Below are 18918 nucleotides of genomic sequence, written 5' to 3' on the forward strand. Positions count from 1 at the left end.
GAAAGAAATGCTCCGGCCGTTCTCTCAGCTCCATTCACGTCTGGAGAGAGGGGAGGATGAATGTTTGAATGCCTTTATGCGTGCTGTAATTACGGGAGTGGTTTGAAAAGTTCTCGGAATCACCACGAGAGGTCAGCGCTAGCGCAGCCTGTTGTTCACGTGATATTCATTGGACTCTTGCATGTAAACACGTGCCACGTCAGTGCTCTTGGAAGAGAGCTGTGGCGGTGAAGTGGCCCTGTTGTTGTTCCCGCATAGTGATTTGCGAAGATGGAAAAATCGAGATTCAAGCAGTGATTAAGTATATCGTAAAGAAAGGTATGAAAGCAAAGGACATTCATGCCGATTTCCACAATACACTGGGGGATTCTTCTCCTTTATATTCAGCTGTTACTAAGTGGACAAATGAATTTAAATTTGTTTGGGAAAGCTTATATGATGGTCGGCCAATATGCGGTACTACTCCAGAAATCATTGCAACAGTGCACAAAACAGTCATGGAGGATCGCCGATTGAAAGTCCGTGAAATTGCTCACGCTTGGCAGATGTCATCTGAACGGGTATATCGAATTTTAACTGAAGAATTAGAAATGAAAAAATTATCTTCAAGATGGGTGCCGCGGCTCTTGACTCTGGGTCAAAAAGCATGAGAATGGACATATTAGAACAATGTTTGGCCAGTTTTAGGAGAGCCGAACAAGATATTTTGGGCTAGTATGTGACCACAGATGGAACTTGGATGCACTGCTATACCCCAGAGACAAAACAACAGTCAAACCAGTGAAAACATCCTGATTCCCCACCATCAAATAAAGCAAAGACAATTCCTTCGGCGGGAAAGGTCATGGAATCATTTTCTGGGATGCGAAGGGGGATTATGTTTGTAGATTATCTCCCCACTGGGCAACATTTACTGGAGAATACTATGCTAACCTCCTGGGCAAAACTGTAACAAAAGATACGCGAAAAAAGGCCAGATTTAGCAAGGAAGAAAGTCATCTTTCATCAAGACAATGTGCGTCTGCATACATGTGCCGTCGCCATGGCAAAATTACACGAACCAACGTGTGAACTGTTGCCTTATTCACCTGATATGGTTCCGTTAGACTTCCATCATTTACCAAAACAGAAAACTTTTCTTCGTGGACGAAGACTCATTTCAAACGAATAATTGATAGCCTGAGTTGACAACTATTTTGCAGGCCTGGAGGAAATTCATTTTCGATATGGGATCAAGGCACTAGAAAATCGTTGAACCAAGGAGACTACATTGAAAATAAAAAAAAAAGTTTCAGTGATGTAAGTACTTTTTTCTATTCCGTCCAGATAACCTTTCAAACCACCCTCGTAGTGTAATATTATCCTTACGATCCCTGTGTAAGCGATACGTAGGGCATTTCACTACATTCCTAGAGTTATCACTTAAAGCTTTCTCAGGATAGCTTATGTTTATCTTGAGCAGTCTTCCAGTTCAGTGTCTTAGTATCTCTGTGACACTCTCTCACAGATCAAACAAACCTATGAACATTCACACTGCCCTTCTCTGCGTACGTTCAGTACCCCTTTCAGCCCTATTTGGTAAGGGTCCCAAACACTTGAGCAACATTTTAGCATTAGTCGTACGAATCATTTGTAAGCAATCTCCGTTGTAGACTGATTGCACTTCACCAGTATTCCACCAATAAACCGAAGTCTATCTCAGGCTTTACCAAGGACTGAGAAAATGTGGTCATTCCCTTTCATATCCCAAAAATGTATCACTCCCAGGTATTTGTGTGAGTTGGCCGATTGCTACAGTGATACCCTGATATCATAGGCATAGGATACTACGTTTTTTTCCATATGTGAAGTGCACAGTTTCATATTTTTGAACATTTAATGCAAGTTCCCAGTCTTTGCACCACTTTCAGATTTTATCAAGATCTGACTGAATATTTATGTAACTTCTTTCAGGCGGTACTTCATTATAGATAACTGCATCATCTGCATAAAGTATGAAGTTCCTATCACTGTTGTCTGTAAGGTAATTAATATACATGTAGTCAGTGAGGGACAGCGATTCGCAAGAGAAGCAGATATGGCACCTTATAACGTCCTCTTTCGTCGGATGAAGAAATTGTTGCATGGCAGGCATCTCCAGAGTGAAGGCCATGCGGTCTTCGAGATGAATCTTTTCCCTAACAGCAAACTGCAGACTTCTACGTTCAACGTATGTTTGAGCCAAATTAACCATTCCTGAGGAAACGTGGCGCCTTGAAGGGTGACTTACCAGTGAAGGACTACCATCATGATTAAGTTAAATGTTCACAGCTTGATTTTGCCGTGGTGAGAATTAAACTTTACGAGTACTGCACGTATTTTAGAATGGATATGGACTGTTGCAAGTATAAATAGTATTGGTTTCAGTTGTACAGAGGAAGCGCCAACATGGGAAATATGAAATTGATTTAGAATTGGAACTGGAGTTATCTTTTGGCAAAATAAGACACTATAATTAGTAATAGGCTTCACATGACTTTCATAGACACTGAAAATCCCATGGAACCAGTTAACAGCAGGAAAGGTTTAGTATAAGGCCTTATCTTCAAGTATCTATCCAAAAACGAACGTTTCTGTGGCTAAAGAAGCCTGTAGAAATGTTCGTCACACTCATGGACGAAAACTAGACTACAGCCACTAAGACCGAGAAAGGTTCCTTTGACAACAGATATGAAAATTCCAAGCCATGACAACTTAATTCCGCTAAAAGTAAATGTTATTCGATGTACAGCATTGTAATAATCCAAATTTCGCTACTTGAGAAGGCCCCCATGACAAAGGAATGATCTTAAGACAATGAAACATTTGTAAGGGCATGCCGAAGAGGTATAACGAATAAATCATTGAAAGAAATACATTCTAATTTCCAAGTAAGAGAGTGTCATTTGTTAATTGCGCGGCATTTTTACACTTCAGGTTACAACATGACGACCATCTGTATCCACCACAACAGCCTGAAACCGCTCCAGAGTCTGCTCTACTAGAACCCGGGACATCTCAGGTGAAATGTTAGCTACCTCCATCGCTATGCTCATTTCGAAATTCTGTCGTGTGTCAGTGTCTCGTTGATAAATCCAGTCCTTCAGGTAACCCCACAGCTATAAATCACACAGATTCAAATTTGGTGATCTTGGTAGCCATGCAGTTTGGAACAATCACCCAAGGATTTGGTTTGCTCCAAATGTGTTACGGAGTAACCGAGTGACTGCATGAGCACTGTGGGGTGGAGCTCCATCGTCCACCAAAACAGCAAAGTCCATAGCAACTCTCTCCTGTACAGCAGGGATCACATGTTGGCGAAGCAGATCACAGTGATATGTGCCATTTGGGACGCGTGTCCTTGGGATCAGACTTCCCCCAAAGGAAAATTGACCAACTATGCACTGTGCCCTGTAGCAACACAACACAGTGACGTGTGCACTGTGCAAGGCTACTTCACGAACTATCGTTAGCGGTGATGATTCCCTATTTTCCGAATCATGTTCTTCAAACTAGAAGTGGAAAGAGGACCTCTCCATACTCCTAAAATGCGTCGATATCCGCGAACAACAGCAGCACTACTGCTGTTGGTTTGATAAAACAGTTTTACGAGTAGAGCCCCGCTTACCTTGTCCAGGTTCTCGCTGACTCACTCCAGTTGCAGTGCACACTGATGCTTGAGTTTCAACCCTATGTCACAGTACCTGTAACGGCACCTAACGGCAACTCATGACACTATCTCTACCAACAACGCGAATCGTGCAGTTATTGAACTATGGGGAAACAAATCGTCATAGTTCTTGAATGGTTTGCATTAGGACTTTCAAATGGCTCTGAGCACTATTGGACTTGACATCTGACGTCATAAGTCCCATAGAACTTAGAGCTACAAAAACCTAACTAACCTAAGGACATCACACAATCCATGCCTAAGGCAGGATTCGAACCTGCGACTGTAGCGGTCACGCAGTTCCAGACTGAAGCACCCAGAACCGTTTTAGGGGTGTCCAGATACGTTTGATCACATAGTGTAGTTGCAAATCTTCTATAGGAAACAAACTGTAATCACTGTACGACTGTTACGACGCCAGATACAGTACCACGCCGACTACTTTTGGCAAATAAAACAAATAAATCTCTACACATAATCGAGCCCTCGATCTCCTGCATGACAACCCAAAAGCTACCCAGCGCTCAAACTGCACATCGCTAGTGTTCTATCCTGACAGATGCAGTTATCGTACAAGTGATTACAGTGTTGCCAGAATGGCAAGCTGTAACGTCCATTTACTGCCCAAACTACGCGCAAGAGGACGTTTTGTCAGAAACATGTTTGTATTGGCAGTACGTGAGGAATCGCACTACGGAGTTCAAGGGCGCACCGTACACACAGGATGTTTCCGTAAGAGCGTGCAAAAAATTAACAGGACGTAGAGGAAGCTCCACTGAACAATTTTAGGTAGGGAACCCGGGGTCGGAAAAGCCAGCTTTAAGAGATAATAAGTATAAAATCACATTACCGTTCACTTTTTTATTCACATTAATTACAGTTAACTGCAGATACCATCACCGACATAATGAACGTACCCTTTGTACTGTATCTTACAAAATGTGCTGAAACTGACAGCCATGGTTCAAATGGCTCTGACCACTATGGGACTTAACATCTGAGGTCATCAGTCCCCTAGAACTTAGAACTACCTAAACAAATAACTAACCTAAGGACATTGTAAGAGGTCCATGATTAAAGAGTTTGTTGCTAGCGCAGTCGAGCAGATGTAATTTCGATGGATTGCTCACGCGCTGCCTGCGATATCTAAGCTAGAAGAGAATCTGAGACCAAAGAGCAGTTTGACTGCAGTAAGAACTGTGTGTTAGTAGCAGTAAGTTGTTGCTAGCGAACAGTCGTGTCTCGTGTATCGTGTTGGCTGGGCCGGTCGTGTGCAGCGATGGCGGAGCCTGAGCGTTGTAGGATAAGGTAAAAGCAGCCTCGCGCATATGTAGTATTGTTACATCAAGTCCCGTGTAAATGTTTAAAAAAAAAATCTGTTAATAATAATCTTTCTCATAAAATGTAACTTTTGACATTCATCTCAATTTAAAGAATTCACTAATTTCTCCAATCCTTGGCCATCCCGATTATTGAAAAGAAAAATCAGTTCTTTCCTTTTACATAAGACAAATCTATCGGCCAGCATTGCACTTAGCTGCGCCAGGAAAATTTCTTATAGGAGCAGATATATACGCGTTATCCGGCGATCTAACTAAGGTAAGATTTCTCAGTTTATTCAGAATGATGTATCAGGGCCATGACGCAGCATTGCTGACGTCCAAAATTTACCAGGTTAAATTGACTGTCAATTATTGAAAGGTTATAAGTGAGTCGCAATTTTATCGAGAGGTGTGTCACATTGTATTATTGATAGGTTACGCTAAATGTCAATGCTATACATATTTTCACTGTTGGGTAGTTACGCTAAATGAGAATATTATTTATATTATTTTATTTTTGTGGGGAGGTTACAACATCACACACATCCATGCCCGAAGCAGGATTCGAACCAGCGACCTTAGCAGTCACACGGTTCCAGACTGAAGCACCTACAACCGTTCGGCCACACTGGCTGGCTAGGACGTTTAAACTGGGTGGTTGGCTGAGGGGCATGAAGGGAATTAGTGTGCACTGTATGATTTGCTGTAGCGACGAAACGCACTTTCATTTGGACAGGTTCCTCGATAAGCAAAACTGTGGCGTTCAAGGGACTCACATTTCACGATCAGGAAGTCTCTTCACCCTCAATGGGTGCCTGTGTGGTGTGCGGTGTCCAGTGACGGAGTGATCAGTGTGATATTCCTAGATAGCATGGTAACTACAGTATGGTATTTGAATGTTTTGGAATATAGTATCAACTTCTGACACCGAATGTAACTGACATCGCCATATCACCACGGCCGTACAAGGCCGACACATTGAAAGAGTGTATGACAGGTCGCAGAGGTGGCGTCCTCAGCAATGTGGGACCCAGCAACGAAGAAAGCGGGGAGTGCAGCACTTAGTTGGGAGCAATAAATCACTTGGAAAGCTCGGATGAATCTTAATACAGAGGATAACTCAACTTCTGACACCGAATATAACAGCAACAACAAATGTAGCGGGAAGACGCACTGTATTAAGACTCATCCGAGCGTTCCAAGTGATTTGCGCCATGCAAAATGCTGCGTGTACTTTTTCCGGCAGTTCAATGCCCCTTACATCATAACTGCTGGTAAGTGTAACTCACTGTAAACAGGCCCGCACCTAGCTGTAACTTGCATGCTCAGAAATATAGAACCAAGACTGCCTTTTCCAACCCAGACAGAAGTGCCGGTAAAGGAAGATGATTTCTTCCCCATTATCCGCAGTTACCCTGATTTCGACAAGATGTGGTTCAAGCAAGACAGAGCTCGTCCTGATCGAAGAAGGAGGGTGTTTGATGTACTGGAGGAGCACTTTTCAGACCACATTCTGGCTCTGGGGCGCCCAGATGCCACTGACATGGGCCCCGATTGACTGCCATATTCTCCAGTTCCGAACATATGAGACCCCTTTTTGTGGGGTTATATTAAAGACAGAGGGTGTGCAGCCATAGCCCCAAAACCACTGCTGAGCTGAAAACAGCCATTCAGGAAGTCATCGACAATATCGATATTCCGACACTTCGGCGGGTCATGCAGAATTTCGCTATTCATCTGCACCAATGACGGCAGGCATAACGAACATGTAACCTAAATCAGAATACCTGTAGTGACTTTTGTCTGTTGAATAAAGTGAGTGCACGCCGTACTTTGTAACTAATTTACATTTTTTCTCTTGTAGTTTAGTAATTGTCACCCTGTACATTTACATCTTCACTGGCTCCAGCAGCCAAAGCTTAATCGGAACCGGCCTGTAAGTTACGGGGTGAGGTCCCAGTTTCGCGGTTTCCCTCGTGTCGCTGTTCCTGGTACTACTTTATTTCCGGTCGAGCTGTTCTCCGGCAAAGTAGCGCGGAGCGCCTCTGCGGCGGAACTCCGTTGCGAGAGACCAATGGTCCGTGGGGAGCAGACTGGCAACTCGGCCTGTGCTGGTGGACCAGCTCCGCGCTCCATCGGACACCTCCCTGGGGCCTGGCGGTAGCCACGCTGCGTGACGGGCTGTGGTACACTGCTGCCCTCTGCTGGCGCGAAAAAAACCGCTAACCAATCTGAAAGCCAACTAAAGAGTACATGCACTCCCACTGTTCGGACAGATATTTTTTACGGAGACAAACAAAGTTTCTCGACTTCGCACAACGATGTCGGTCATATCAATCATATTTTGCATGTTTGTTTTGCAGGGTGTCTGATGAATGGTGACGTTATTGAACTATCTGAAAAAAACTATCTGTCACAAAGAAAAGATTGGTTGAACAGATTAGATAGTCCGTTACATGAGGCTATGAAGTGAACACAGAAATAAAATAAAGCAAGGGATTTGGAATATAGCCGAAGTGTATGTGAGGTAAGTAGATTACGGAACGTGACAGTAGATTAGTAGATGAGTACTGCTATTTTGGCAGCTAAATTAATTGACCGTGGGAGAAATACAGGGGATGTAAAATGCTGACCAGAAGTAGCAAGAAAAGCTTTACTGAAAGTCATAAATTTGCTGTCGTCGAACATTAACTTTAGTGTTACAAAGTGATTTCTGAAATTACATGTCTCGAGTTTGAGTTATGGTGGCAATGAAACGCGGATGATACACACTATAGCCAAGAAACCTTCGATAAATGAAGCGACACACGAATGATGTCGATAATTTGGGTGCGCCGTTTAACTATTGCAAAGGTAGTCTGAAACCAACAGGAGAGAAGATAAATTTAGGGCACGAAGGGTCAAAATCAAGGGATAGTTTGTTAGGACATGTCCAGAGGCATCGAGTCGTAATCAATACAGGAATGTAGGAAATCGTGAGGCAAAATATTGGGGGGAGGCTAAGGTTTAACAACAGCAAACATATTCAAGTGGACTTAGATTTCTGTACTTTTGTAGAAATCAGGGAACTACACTCATGCTCATAAATTAAGGACAATACATGGTGAAAAAATGCTCTGGTGGGTGGTTTGCGGGTTTAAATCACCTCAGGGTATGTCCAGGCGGCGCATTTGACCTGCAGTCGTCACACGGTGGCGCTGGCAGCAGTCCACATATGCAGAGGTGTGTTGGTGCATGTCAGAGTACGGTGCAGTGAGTAAGTGTGCAAGCGTTTTCAGACGTGCTAATGGTGACTGTTTGTTAAAAATGGCTGAAAGAACACATATTGATGGGGCTATGAGGGGCAGAATACTAGGGCGACTGGAGGCAAGTCATACACAGCAGGTCGTAACACGGGCCCTCCGTGTGAAAGAAAGTGTGATCTCATGATTATGGCAACGATACGAACAGACAGGAAACGTGTCCAGGCGCTACAGTACGGGACGTCCACAGTGTACAACACCACAAGAAGACCGACATCTCACCAACAGTGCCCGCAGACGGCCATGGAGTACTGCAGGTAGACTTGCTCGGGACCTTACCACAGCCACTGTAACAATTGTCTCCAGACACAGAGTCTACAGGCGACTGAAGAGACATGGTTTATTCGCCAGAGAACTGCAAGGTGAATTACACTGACCGCTGGTCACAGAAGAGCCCGTAAAGCCTGGTGTCAAGAACACAGTATATGGTCATTGCAAGAGTGGTCCCAGGTTATGTTCAAGGACAGATCCAGGTATAGTCTAAACAGTGATTCTCGCCGGGTTTTCATTTGGAGTGAACCTGGAAACAGATACCAACCCCTTAATATCCTTGAAAGGGACCTGTATGGAGGTCGTGGTTTGATGGTGTGGGTTGGGATTATGATTGGTGCACGTTCACCCCTGTATGTCTTTGGCAGAGGAAATGTAACAGGTCAGGTGTATCGGGACGTCATTTTGCACCAGTATGTACGCCTTTTCAGGGGTGCAGTGGGTGCCACCTTCCTCCTGATAGATGATAACGCACGGCCCCACCGAGCTGCCATCGTGGAGGAGTACCTTGATACAGAAGATATCAGGCGAATGGAGTGGCCTGCCTGTTCTCCAGACCTAAACCCCATCGATCACGTCAGGGATGCTCTCGGTCGACGTATCTCTGCACGTCTTCAAACCCCTACGACACTTCATGTGCGCCGACAGGCACTGGTGCAAGAATGGGAGGCTATTCCCCAGCAGCTGCTCGACCACCTGATCCAGAGTATGCCAACCCGTTATGCGGCCTGTGTACTTGTGCATGGAGATCATATCCCATATTGGTATCGGGGTATATACGCAGGAAACAGTGGCAGTTTGTGTCACGTGAGTTTCGGGACGGTTTTGTCAACTCATCACCAATACCGTTTACGTGCAGATCTGTGTCGTGTGTGTTCCCTATGTGCCTTTGCTATTGGCGCCAGTTTAGTGTAGTTCCAAGTTGTGCGGCACCTCATTCTGCAATTATCCTTAATTTATGAGCATCAGTGTAGAACAAAATCGACTGGCGTTGAAGGCTGTGTCCAAGCAGTATTCGGAGTGAAAACGGCAGCATCAAGAACTACGTAACACACATTGGTTCTACATTATCGAAATAGGTACTAGAAATACACACAGCTGCCAGTAAGTTTTGTAATGTGCAGGCATTCAGACAGCCATTCAGTCTTTTGTATTCAAAAGGTAGTTCGGGCTAGTGTTTCTATGTTGATTTAATCATTTTTTGTTAACTGACGCGAGGGAAGGCGAGGTGCAGTGAGCAAAGAAGATGCTTAGGTGCTAATCAGACACACAAATATTACAGAAAACGGACAAACAGTTCTTCATTAAATTACTTACTGTCTTTGTTACTTCTTCTTTAACGCTGTGTGACTTGAGTCCCTATTTAATTACACCAACCAGCCACGCGTCGCATTTCATTAGCGATGTTTAAAAGGAGAAAGACTGCTGAGACCACAACGATCGTCCAGTCTGGGAGTGTATTACATATATTAATGGGTTTGGAAAATGTTCGACAATACTAGTCTAAGTTGGCGCTGCTGCACGGAAGTGACCGGTGGATTGAGAAATTACCGTTGGATAGAAGAGCGGCCATTAACAGAGGGCACATGACGATGCGGCGGAAAGACAACGAGCATCTGTGAATCTACGTCTACAGTCAAAATCACCAAACCACTGTTTTAAGTGTGTGGCAGAGGATACGTCCCCATACAAAAAAATGGTTCTGAGCACTATGCGACTTAACTTCTGAGGTCATCAGTCGCCTAGAACTTAGAACTAATTAAAACTAACTAACCTAAGGACATCACACACATCCATGCTCGAGGCAGGATTCGAACCTGCAACCGTAGCGGTCGCTCGGCTCCAGACTGTAGCGCCTAGAGCCGCACGCCCACAAGGGTCGGCCGTCCCCATACACACCGACTGAAAACTTAGGTTATAAATTTATATTGTAAAAAATTTCAGTTCTTGCCTGCGTTATATAGAGGTAAGATCATTGCTCCACGATTAGACTTTTGTGATACTTTTTGATACTGAATCTAATTCAAATTCACGTAGAGAGGGGATGTAATGACACAACCACTGAGTTAAAGTGATTCAGAACACTTGAATATCTGTGACATATCTGAGTGTTTCTGAGTTATTACTAGATCCATTGATGTGTTTGTTTTGTTAATTTGGAATGACTGAAAAAGTTTAGGTGGGATCGATTTTTTAAATTGAGTGTTCGGAGTATTTACGCAGAACTTGAACTGCTTTTCCCTTTAATTTTATATAACTTCTGTGGGTTTGGTGATCTCACGAAATCGTCGTGGTTACGATTTCCCTTGGCTTTCTTCTTATTAGGCCGATTCTGATCATTATTTCAGGACTTGGCAGTTACTTAAAGGTGACTAATTTCAGATGGATTATATCATTGCCCCTAGCGTGTGAAATCTCCCTTGGGCGTAACGTGATCTCAGTGTTCTCAGATTCATTTGCTGTCAGTAATACATAATCCCGAGGATAGTAAGAGCCTTTAGACAGGACACAATCGGTAACAATCTTTGTCTTTAGGAAACTGAGTGTAACTATGTTGGAAGTCAAACGAAACGGGATTATCTCACATCAAGAACTTAGAATAGATATTTTGCTTGTTTCTTCCAATGTTTAACAAAATGTGGGACATCCCCACTTCCAAGAACTAAACAACGCAATCTTAGTTGCTAAATCCGAAATACTGGGGAAGTTACGAAGGAAACAACTGATTCTATATAGATTTTGCGTCCGTGGGGATCTACTGAGTCTAAGCGTTTACTAAAAAAGTACATTGTCCATTGAAGCGTTTGCACTGTTAGCTAGGGGTGACTGAAGAAGTTTAGGTGGGACCGATTTTTTAAATGGAATGTGCTAAATACACCTATTTACGTAGAAGCTGAGCCATTTCTCACTGTTGTTTTATATAATTTCATGGGTTCAGCTGTCAGGTAGCAGAAATTAGAGTATGTAAACGATGGAGTACGACTTATGGTTCTACATATGTGACGTGAAAGAATGTGATGAGCACGATATGGTAATACATAACATACCAAATATTCTTAATTACGGCTCACGATCGATATTAGCTAAAAGCGCGATTTCAGTAGAGCACGATACATTCTACAATGGACAATGTATTCTTTTATTGATTCTATATATTTTTGGTACGTTCTGACTGGACTCTCACGGCCACTGCACCAACTAAAATGGATGGGATCTTGTGCTGGATCTCACCGGTGCTCGAGCTAGCCCTCTCTCATACTTTGTCGAAGTTTCGTTTGCTATGTTGAATACTCACCTCGAAACTGCCCGTCTTCGGATTCATGTCCATCAGGGCGTAGTCTGCTATCCGGTCACCGTTCTCGTCGATAGTCACATTTCCGGTGATTCCTGGACAAAAAGAAAGTTTTCTTTGTAATTTTACTTCTCAACAGCACCCTTAATATTCTGGCAGTGTTTCCGAAAGTTTGGACAAGCTCTAGACAGCAAAAGACCCAAGGAACTGCCACCGATCATCGGAGGAGCACTACGCATTGCTTTTCATGTGGACGGTGACATTTTGAATTTAAATTTCAACCATTTCTGATCAGGCATGAATACAAGTAAGTAACTGGATAGGTCTAAGTGCTGAAACAATTGATTTTCATCAAATATATAACCGCGTGAGAACTGTTTCTGGCAAGGAGCTACATAGGACATTAAACGACTCTGGAGCAGGAAAAACTGAAGAACGGAAACAGTAATGGCGTTGAAACTTCCTGGCAGATTAAAACTGTGTGCCCGACCGAGACTCGAACTCGGTCCCGAGTTGGAGTCTCGGTCGGGCACACAGTTTTAATCTGCCAGGAAGTTTCATATCAGCGCACACTCCGCTGCAGAGTGAAAATCTCGTTCTGGAAACATCCCCCAGGCTGTGGCTAAGCCATGTCTCCGCAATATCCTTTCTTTCAGGAGTGCTAGTTCTGCAAGGTTCGCAGGAGAGCTTCTGTAAAGTTTGGAAGGTAGGAGACGAGGTACTGGCAGAAGTAAAGCTGTGAGTACCGGACGTGAGTCGTGCTTCGGTAGCTCAGATGGTAGAGCACTTTCCCGCGAAAGGCAAAGGTCCGGAGTTCGAGTCTCGGTCGCGTACACAGTTTTAATCTGCCAGGAAGTTTCATATCAGCGCACACTCCGCTGCAGAGTGAAAATCTCATTCGGGAAACATCCCCCAGGCTGTGACTAAGCCATGTCTCCGCAATATCCTTTCTTTCAGGAGTGCTACTTCTGCAAGGTTCGCAGGAGAGCTTCTGTAAAGTTTGGAAGGTAGGAGACGAGATACTGGCAGAAGTAAAGCTGTGAGTACCGGGCGTGAGTCGTGCTTCGGTAGCTCAGATGGTAGAGCACTTTCCCGCGAAAGGCAAAGGTCCGGAGTTCGAGTCTCGGTCGGGTACACAGTTTTAATCTGCCGGGAAGTTTCATATCAGCGCACACTCCGCTGCAGAGTGAAAATCTCATTCGGGAAACATCCCCCAGGCTGTGGCTAAGCCATGTCTCCGCAATATCCTTTCCTTCAGGAGTGCTAGTTCTGCAAGGTTCGCAGGAGAGCTTCTGTAAAGTTTGGAAGGTAGGAGACGAGGTACTGGCGGAAGTAAAGCTGTGAGTACCGGGCGTGAGTGTTGCTTCGGTAGCTCAGATGGTAGAGCACTTTCCCGCGAAAGGCAAAGGTCCGGAGTTCGAGTCTCGGTCGGGTACACAGTTTTAATCTGCCAGGAAGTTTCATATCAGCGCACACTCCGCTGCAGAGTGAAAATCTCATTCTGGAAACATCCCCCAGGCTGTGGCTAAGCCATGTCTCCGCAATATCCTTTCTTTCAGGAGTGCTAGTTCTGCAAGGTTCGCAGGAGAGCTTCTGTAAAGTTTGGAAGGTAGGAGACGAGGTACTGGCGGAAGTAAAGCTGTGAGTACGGGGCGTGAGTCGTGCTTCGGTAGCTCAGATGGTAGAGCACTTTCCCGCGAAAGGCAAAGGTCCGGAGTTCGAGTCTCGGTCGGGTACACAGTTTTAATCTGCCAGGAAGTTTCACATCAGCGCACACTCCGCTGCAGAGTGAAAATCTCATTCTGGAAACATCCCCCAGGCTGTGGCTAAGCCATGTCTCCGCAATATCCTTTCTTTCAGGAGTGCTAGTTCTGCAAGGTTCGCAGGAGAGCTTCTGTAAAGTTTGGAAGGTAGGAGACGAGGTACTGGCGGAAGTAAAGCTGTGAGTACGGGGCGTGAGTCGTGCTTCGGTAGCTCAGATGGTAGAGCACTTTCCCGCGAAAGGCAAAGGTCCCGAGTTCGAGTCTCGGTCGGGTACACAGTTTTAATCTGCCGGGAAGTTTCATATCAGCGCACACTCCGCTGCAGAGTGAAAATCTCATTCAGTAATGGCGTTGCGTAACAGGATATCTTTCTTTCTACGAATGAATTACAAATAATTTCTTAAATGTTTTAATTACCTAGTTCCTGATAACACTATTTTACGCGTTATCTACTCTCAGTGATGTGGTGCCATGAACAATGGCACTGCATTAAAATACGTGGCTTATTTGGAAAGTAAGGTCTGACCGGTCGCGAAATGGAAACCACAACGAAAATCAAAAATGTTTTATTTGCGACAGTTAGCTACACCTTCCAGCTACTTCTCTGTATTTGTCGCCACTCCGAGATAGAAGTTTGCCGTAGCTTTGTACCAACTTACCAACACCCTCGTCATGTAATGCAGCCGCCTGTGTTTTCCGCCAGTTCTCTGCGCTGGTCTGCAGCTCGTTGCTGTGCCAAAATGCTGTCTTCAGAGCCAGCGGTACATGTGACCAGAGGTAACCATTGGAGGCAGACAAGTCTGGGCTGTATGGTGGGTGATCAAACACTTCCCATCGAAAATGCTGCAGCGGCGTCCTCAGGAGAAATATCTCAGCAGGCATTCGTACTTGCCGGAAGACACTATCCTCTTGGCGTGTTTACCCGCTCTCTGTTCGCTCAGAACTGGAAAGAACGACGTGACGCGATCGGCGGCAAACTAGAAGCACTGCCCAACACATCTGACAAAGTTTCATCGAAGTTTAACTGCAGTTTTCATTTCGCGACCGACAGGACCATAATTCTCAACTGTTTAAGATCTATAATAATATTTCAAAAAAAAAATCTTACAAAATTAATAACCCATGACCAGTGTTCCGCTAAAAACCTGAGAGTAGCTGCAAGAAACGTCTGTATTTATACTTCTGTTGTTTTCGAACTAAACCGAGCAACCAAAAAAAAAGTATTTTGCAGGTGAGTCTTGAGACAGCTACGTTGGCATGATAATTCTTTACAACAGTGTTTACTGGACTTGAATTTCAAAGACAACGGTATCGTAGAGCAGTGTAACCTGTGACAGATCATGACTTTGATCACGAGGATTATGTAAGAAAAAAGTTCATTTGAAATTTTCGTTCTTTCTATCACCATGTAAGAGACACTATGTGTATTTTGTGACACCTATTTCATTGTGTATGGTCTTCTTGGTAACTTACAGAGTAACAGAGATAGTAACATTTTTCGGTGTGTCAGGTTGCCTACAAACATTAATGAAAGGTGATGGCCATGAAAAATTCAAAGATAAAGTGCGAATGTGGTCCATGTATGCGGCGCGTTCACAAAATAAGTTGTTGTTCTAGATTTTTATATTTTTCAGAACAAAGATTTAAAAAAAAACATTACAGAATACTGTTGATATACTTGTTTAACATTTTTCACATAATCGCCACTCTTTTCACTGTGTTCTGTGAGCCGTGGCACAGACTTCTTTAGGCTAACCTTGAAGCACTCTCCCGCTAGCTTCTTCCCCCACTTCATAACTTACTTTCATACCTGCTCGTCGGTTGAAAATTTAATTCCACTCACGTGTGGGAGGTGAAATGTGATAATCTCAAGGCACCAAGCCACGGGAAAGCAGGGATGATTTAAAACATCCCAACCAAATGATTCCAAAACCGGCTAAGTGACTAAGGCTGCTTGAAGGCGGGCGTTGTGCAACAAGAAAACTCCTATCGTCAGCATTTCCTTTCTGTTGTTTTAAATGTCCCTTTTGAGTTTTCTACGATCTCACAATATCGTTGTGCATTGATGGGCTACTCCTGAGACAGAAATTCGACCAAAATTATGTCTTTTCGGTAACAAAACACTGAAGTCTTCATTTTTTTGCCCGAAATTGTGGTTCTCAATTTTTTGGCAGGTGGAGAATTGAGTCCGCAGTTCGTGGTCGTGCGGTAGCGTTCTCGCTTCCCGCGCCCGGGTTCCCGTGTTCGATTCCCGGCGGGGTCAGGGATTTTCTCTGCCTCGTGATGACTGGATTTTGTGTGATGTCCTTAGTTTAGTTAGGTTTAAGTAGTTCTATGTTCTAGGGGACTGATGACCAAAGATGTGAAGTCCCATAGTGCTCAGAGCCATTTGAACCATCTTTGGAGAATTGATGTGAGTCCACTGTGTCGTTTTGTCTCAGGCATGTAATGAGCCACGCACCTGTCATCTACGGTGACAATAGAACTCAGAAAATCCCCAGCTTTCAATTCAAGTCGCTCAAGAAAGTCGCGAGCGTTACTGAGTTGTCTTGTGGTGCCCTGTCAGCTGTTTTGGGACTCACCTTGCGCTCAGTTTCAGTATCCCAGCGTCTCTGTGAGCTTCTCGAATAAGAGACTTCTGGAGATTTTTAGATACATTACTGACATGGCATCGACTGTCAATCGGCGGTCTTCACTTTCCTCGATCCTTTGCACCAATTCATCAGTCAAAATGGAAGATTATCCACTCCTCTGATCGTCACGAAAATATGTCCGCCTACAGTTAATTCGTTACACCACTTTAACAGTCTCGCTCTGTTTATAACACGTTGGCCGTAAACTGTTTTGATTCGCGCAAAGATTTCGGTAGGTGTTATTCTCGTTATTCAATCTGCGAGTAGGAAGCAGACCAAAGCACGTGGCTTGCATCTGGCTGCGTTTTTTTTTCCAACATCTTTCACGCAACTGGACACTACAACGTGAGTTTATTTACTACCTCCTGCCTGCAACTGTTGTTCTGTTCAGGGGATCCCCCTCCACCATTCAATGTCGCCAACCCTCAGAAAAAAAATGACAACCAGTTTTGGACAGTACACTTACTTTTTGAACATGCATCGTACAGCACAGTCTAGCTTGATGTTGTCGTCGTCGTCGTTGTTGTAGTTGTTGTTGTGGCCTTCAGTCCAGCTCGCCATGCTACTCTATCCTGTGCAAGCTTCCAGTATATACTGCAACCTACATCCTTCTGAATCTGTTTAGTGTAGTCATCTCTTGGTCTTCCTCTACGATTTTTACCCCCACGCTGCCCTCCAATACTAAATTAGTGAACCCTTGATGCCTCAGAATATGTCCTACCAACCGATCCTTTCTTCTAGCCAAGTCGTGCCAAAAATTTCTCTTCTCCCCAACTAACTATGATGAGCCAAAAAAATAGCTTGCAATGTACGTGCTTGAGCATTTTCCTGCAAAATGATGGTCAAATCCTGCGGAAAGTGTCATCACTTATGTCTCCATGCTGTTCATTTTTTGAGCGCAACCTACGACCAGCTTAGAGACAGAAGCGATGACACTTTCTGCAGGACAATGCTCAAGCACGTACAATGCAAGCTATTACTGATTTGTTTGACTGATTGGGCTGCTAAGTGCTATACCACCTACTGCACTGCACTGACTTAAGCCCTGGTGAGTTCAGCTCGATTTCTAAAGTGAAGAAATCACTTCACTGCATTCAATTTAAGACCGCTACAAATTCATTGAGCAATAGACCGCGCCGCTCGAACAGTCAACACAACTGGCACTGCTAAGAGTATCCTACCGCTTCCACATCGCTGGCAACGGGCTGAACACAATGCTGGTGACTACTCTGAAGGTCAGTAAAACTTTGAAACACGTATCTAATTTGTACGAGCTGTAAATAAATAGTTGCCACTATTCAAGTATTAACCCTCGTATTTTCATTACACTGCTGCAGCAGCCCTCCGTTCTACATGCCTGCTTTGCTGCCAGTAAAGTAGAAAACAAATCTTTTCAAGACGCCGTTTCCTGTAGAATTGGGAGTGTTCATGAGAACAGAATGGATGGTCGTGAGATATTTGTAAAGCGTAAATTCTGATATAAACTTGTAAATTGTGCTCTTCAAAGTTTCTTGACATTTACAGGTTCCTAAGTGAACAGCATAGTTATTACACAACTGTATTTGCTGTGGTTCACAGCCTCGTAGAACATTTTAAATGACGTCGTATTCGTGACCGACTGTACTATTCTACTAACAATGTTACTACACTGCCAGACACAAAATGTGAAGCACGCAGAAGGTGAAGATAAAATGAGATAAAACATCACGGACTGAGAGTGTTTGCGATGTTATTTCAGTGATTACAGAACTGAGTCAAACTTGTTAGCAAGTTGTCAGTATGAGTCCACTGGTCGGTGTGACCTTGCATCCTGTTCGACTTGGATGCAGGCACAGATTCGGTTGGGCCGGGTGTCATAAAGCCTACTGGGGCCTGGTGCCCCACGAGTGCTGTAACTGGTTCTTGACGTTCTGGATACTGATTCTGGGACGTAGTTAGTGTCTGGGCTGGCGCCACACATGCTTTTTTCAGACTGACATATGCGTACTTTGTAGGCCATGGGAGTACCTCAGTACCTAGCAGACAGTTCATAGCGACAACTGCCACCTGCGGACAACCGTTGCACCACTGAAGAATGGCACCATGGTCCTGTCGCATGTGAGTTGGCACCAGAGGAACCAGTAATCCACAGAATTACAGGTCCATATCATTAACGTCCCTGTACTGACCAACCAAGTGCCTTTGGTATAGAACTCCATTACACCAAATTACACCCGGCACCTGCACGGTTGCATTCAACTTTCTGTCGGTTACACCGGTTATTAATGTACCAGGATTTCACATTTGGGATGATTTACCTCACCCTTAAAAAAAATGGTTCAAATGGCTCTGAGCACTATGGGACTTAACATCTATGGTCATCAGTCCACTAGAACTTAGAACTACTTAAACAGAACTAACCTAAGGACATCACACAACACCCAGTCACCACGAGGCAGAAAAAATTACCTCACCCTTACATTAACCTGTGGGCTTGCAACTTTAATCATTTAAATCTGTTACGCCGGCCGCGGTGGTCTCGCGGTTCCGCGCAGTCCGGAACCGTGCGACTGCTACGGTCGCAGGTTCGAATCCTGCCTCGGGCATGGATGTGCGTGATGTCCTTAGGTTAGTTAGGTTTAAGTAGTTCTAAGTTCTAGGGGACTAAT

The 18918-nt window shown here is 44.3% G+C and overlaps 1 protein-coding gene across 2 annotated transcripts in view; it reads right to left on the bottom strand.

Annotated features, from left to right (window-relative positions):
• The window catches only part of LOC126266758 (atrial natriuretic peptide receptor 1-like), a 1377759-nt gene that overhangs the window by 535210 nt on the left and 823631 nt on the right, over positions 1–18918 (bottom strand). For both annotated transcript variants that reach the window (XM_049971275.1, XM_049971274.1), the window contains exon 6: positions 11878–11969. In XM_049971275.1, the coding sequence (XP_049827232.1) occupies positions 11878–11969 (92 nt within the window). The remainder of the gene's footprint in view (positions 1–11877; positions 11970–18918) is intronic.

The sequence above is a fragment of the Schistocerca gregaria genome, chromosome 4, assembly GCF_023897955.1.
Source record: "Schistocerca gregaria isolate iqSchGreg1 chromosome 4, iqSchGreg1.2, whole genome shotgun sequence".
Taxonomy (NCBI): Eukaryota; Metazoa; Arthropoda; class Insecta; order Orthoptera; family Acrididae; genus Schistocerca; species Schistocerca gregaria.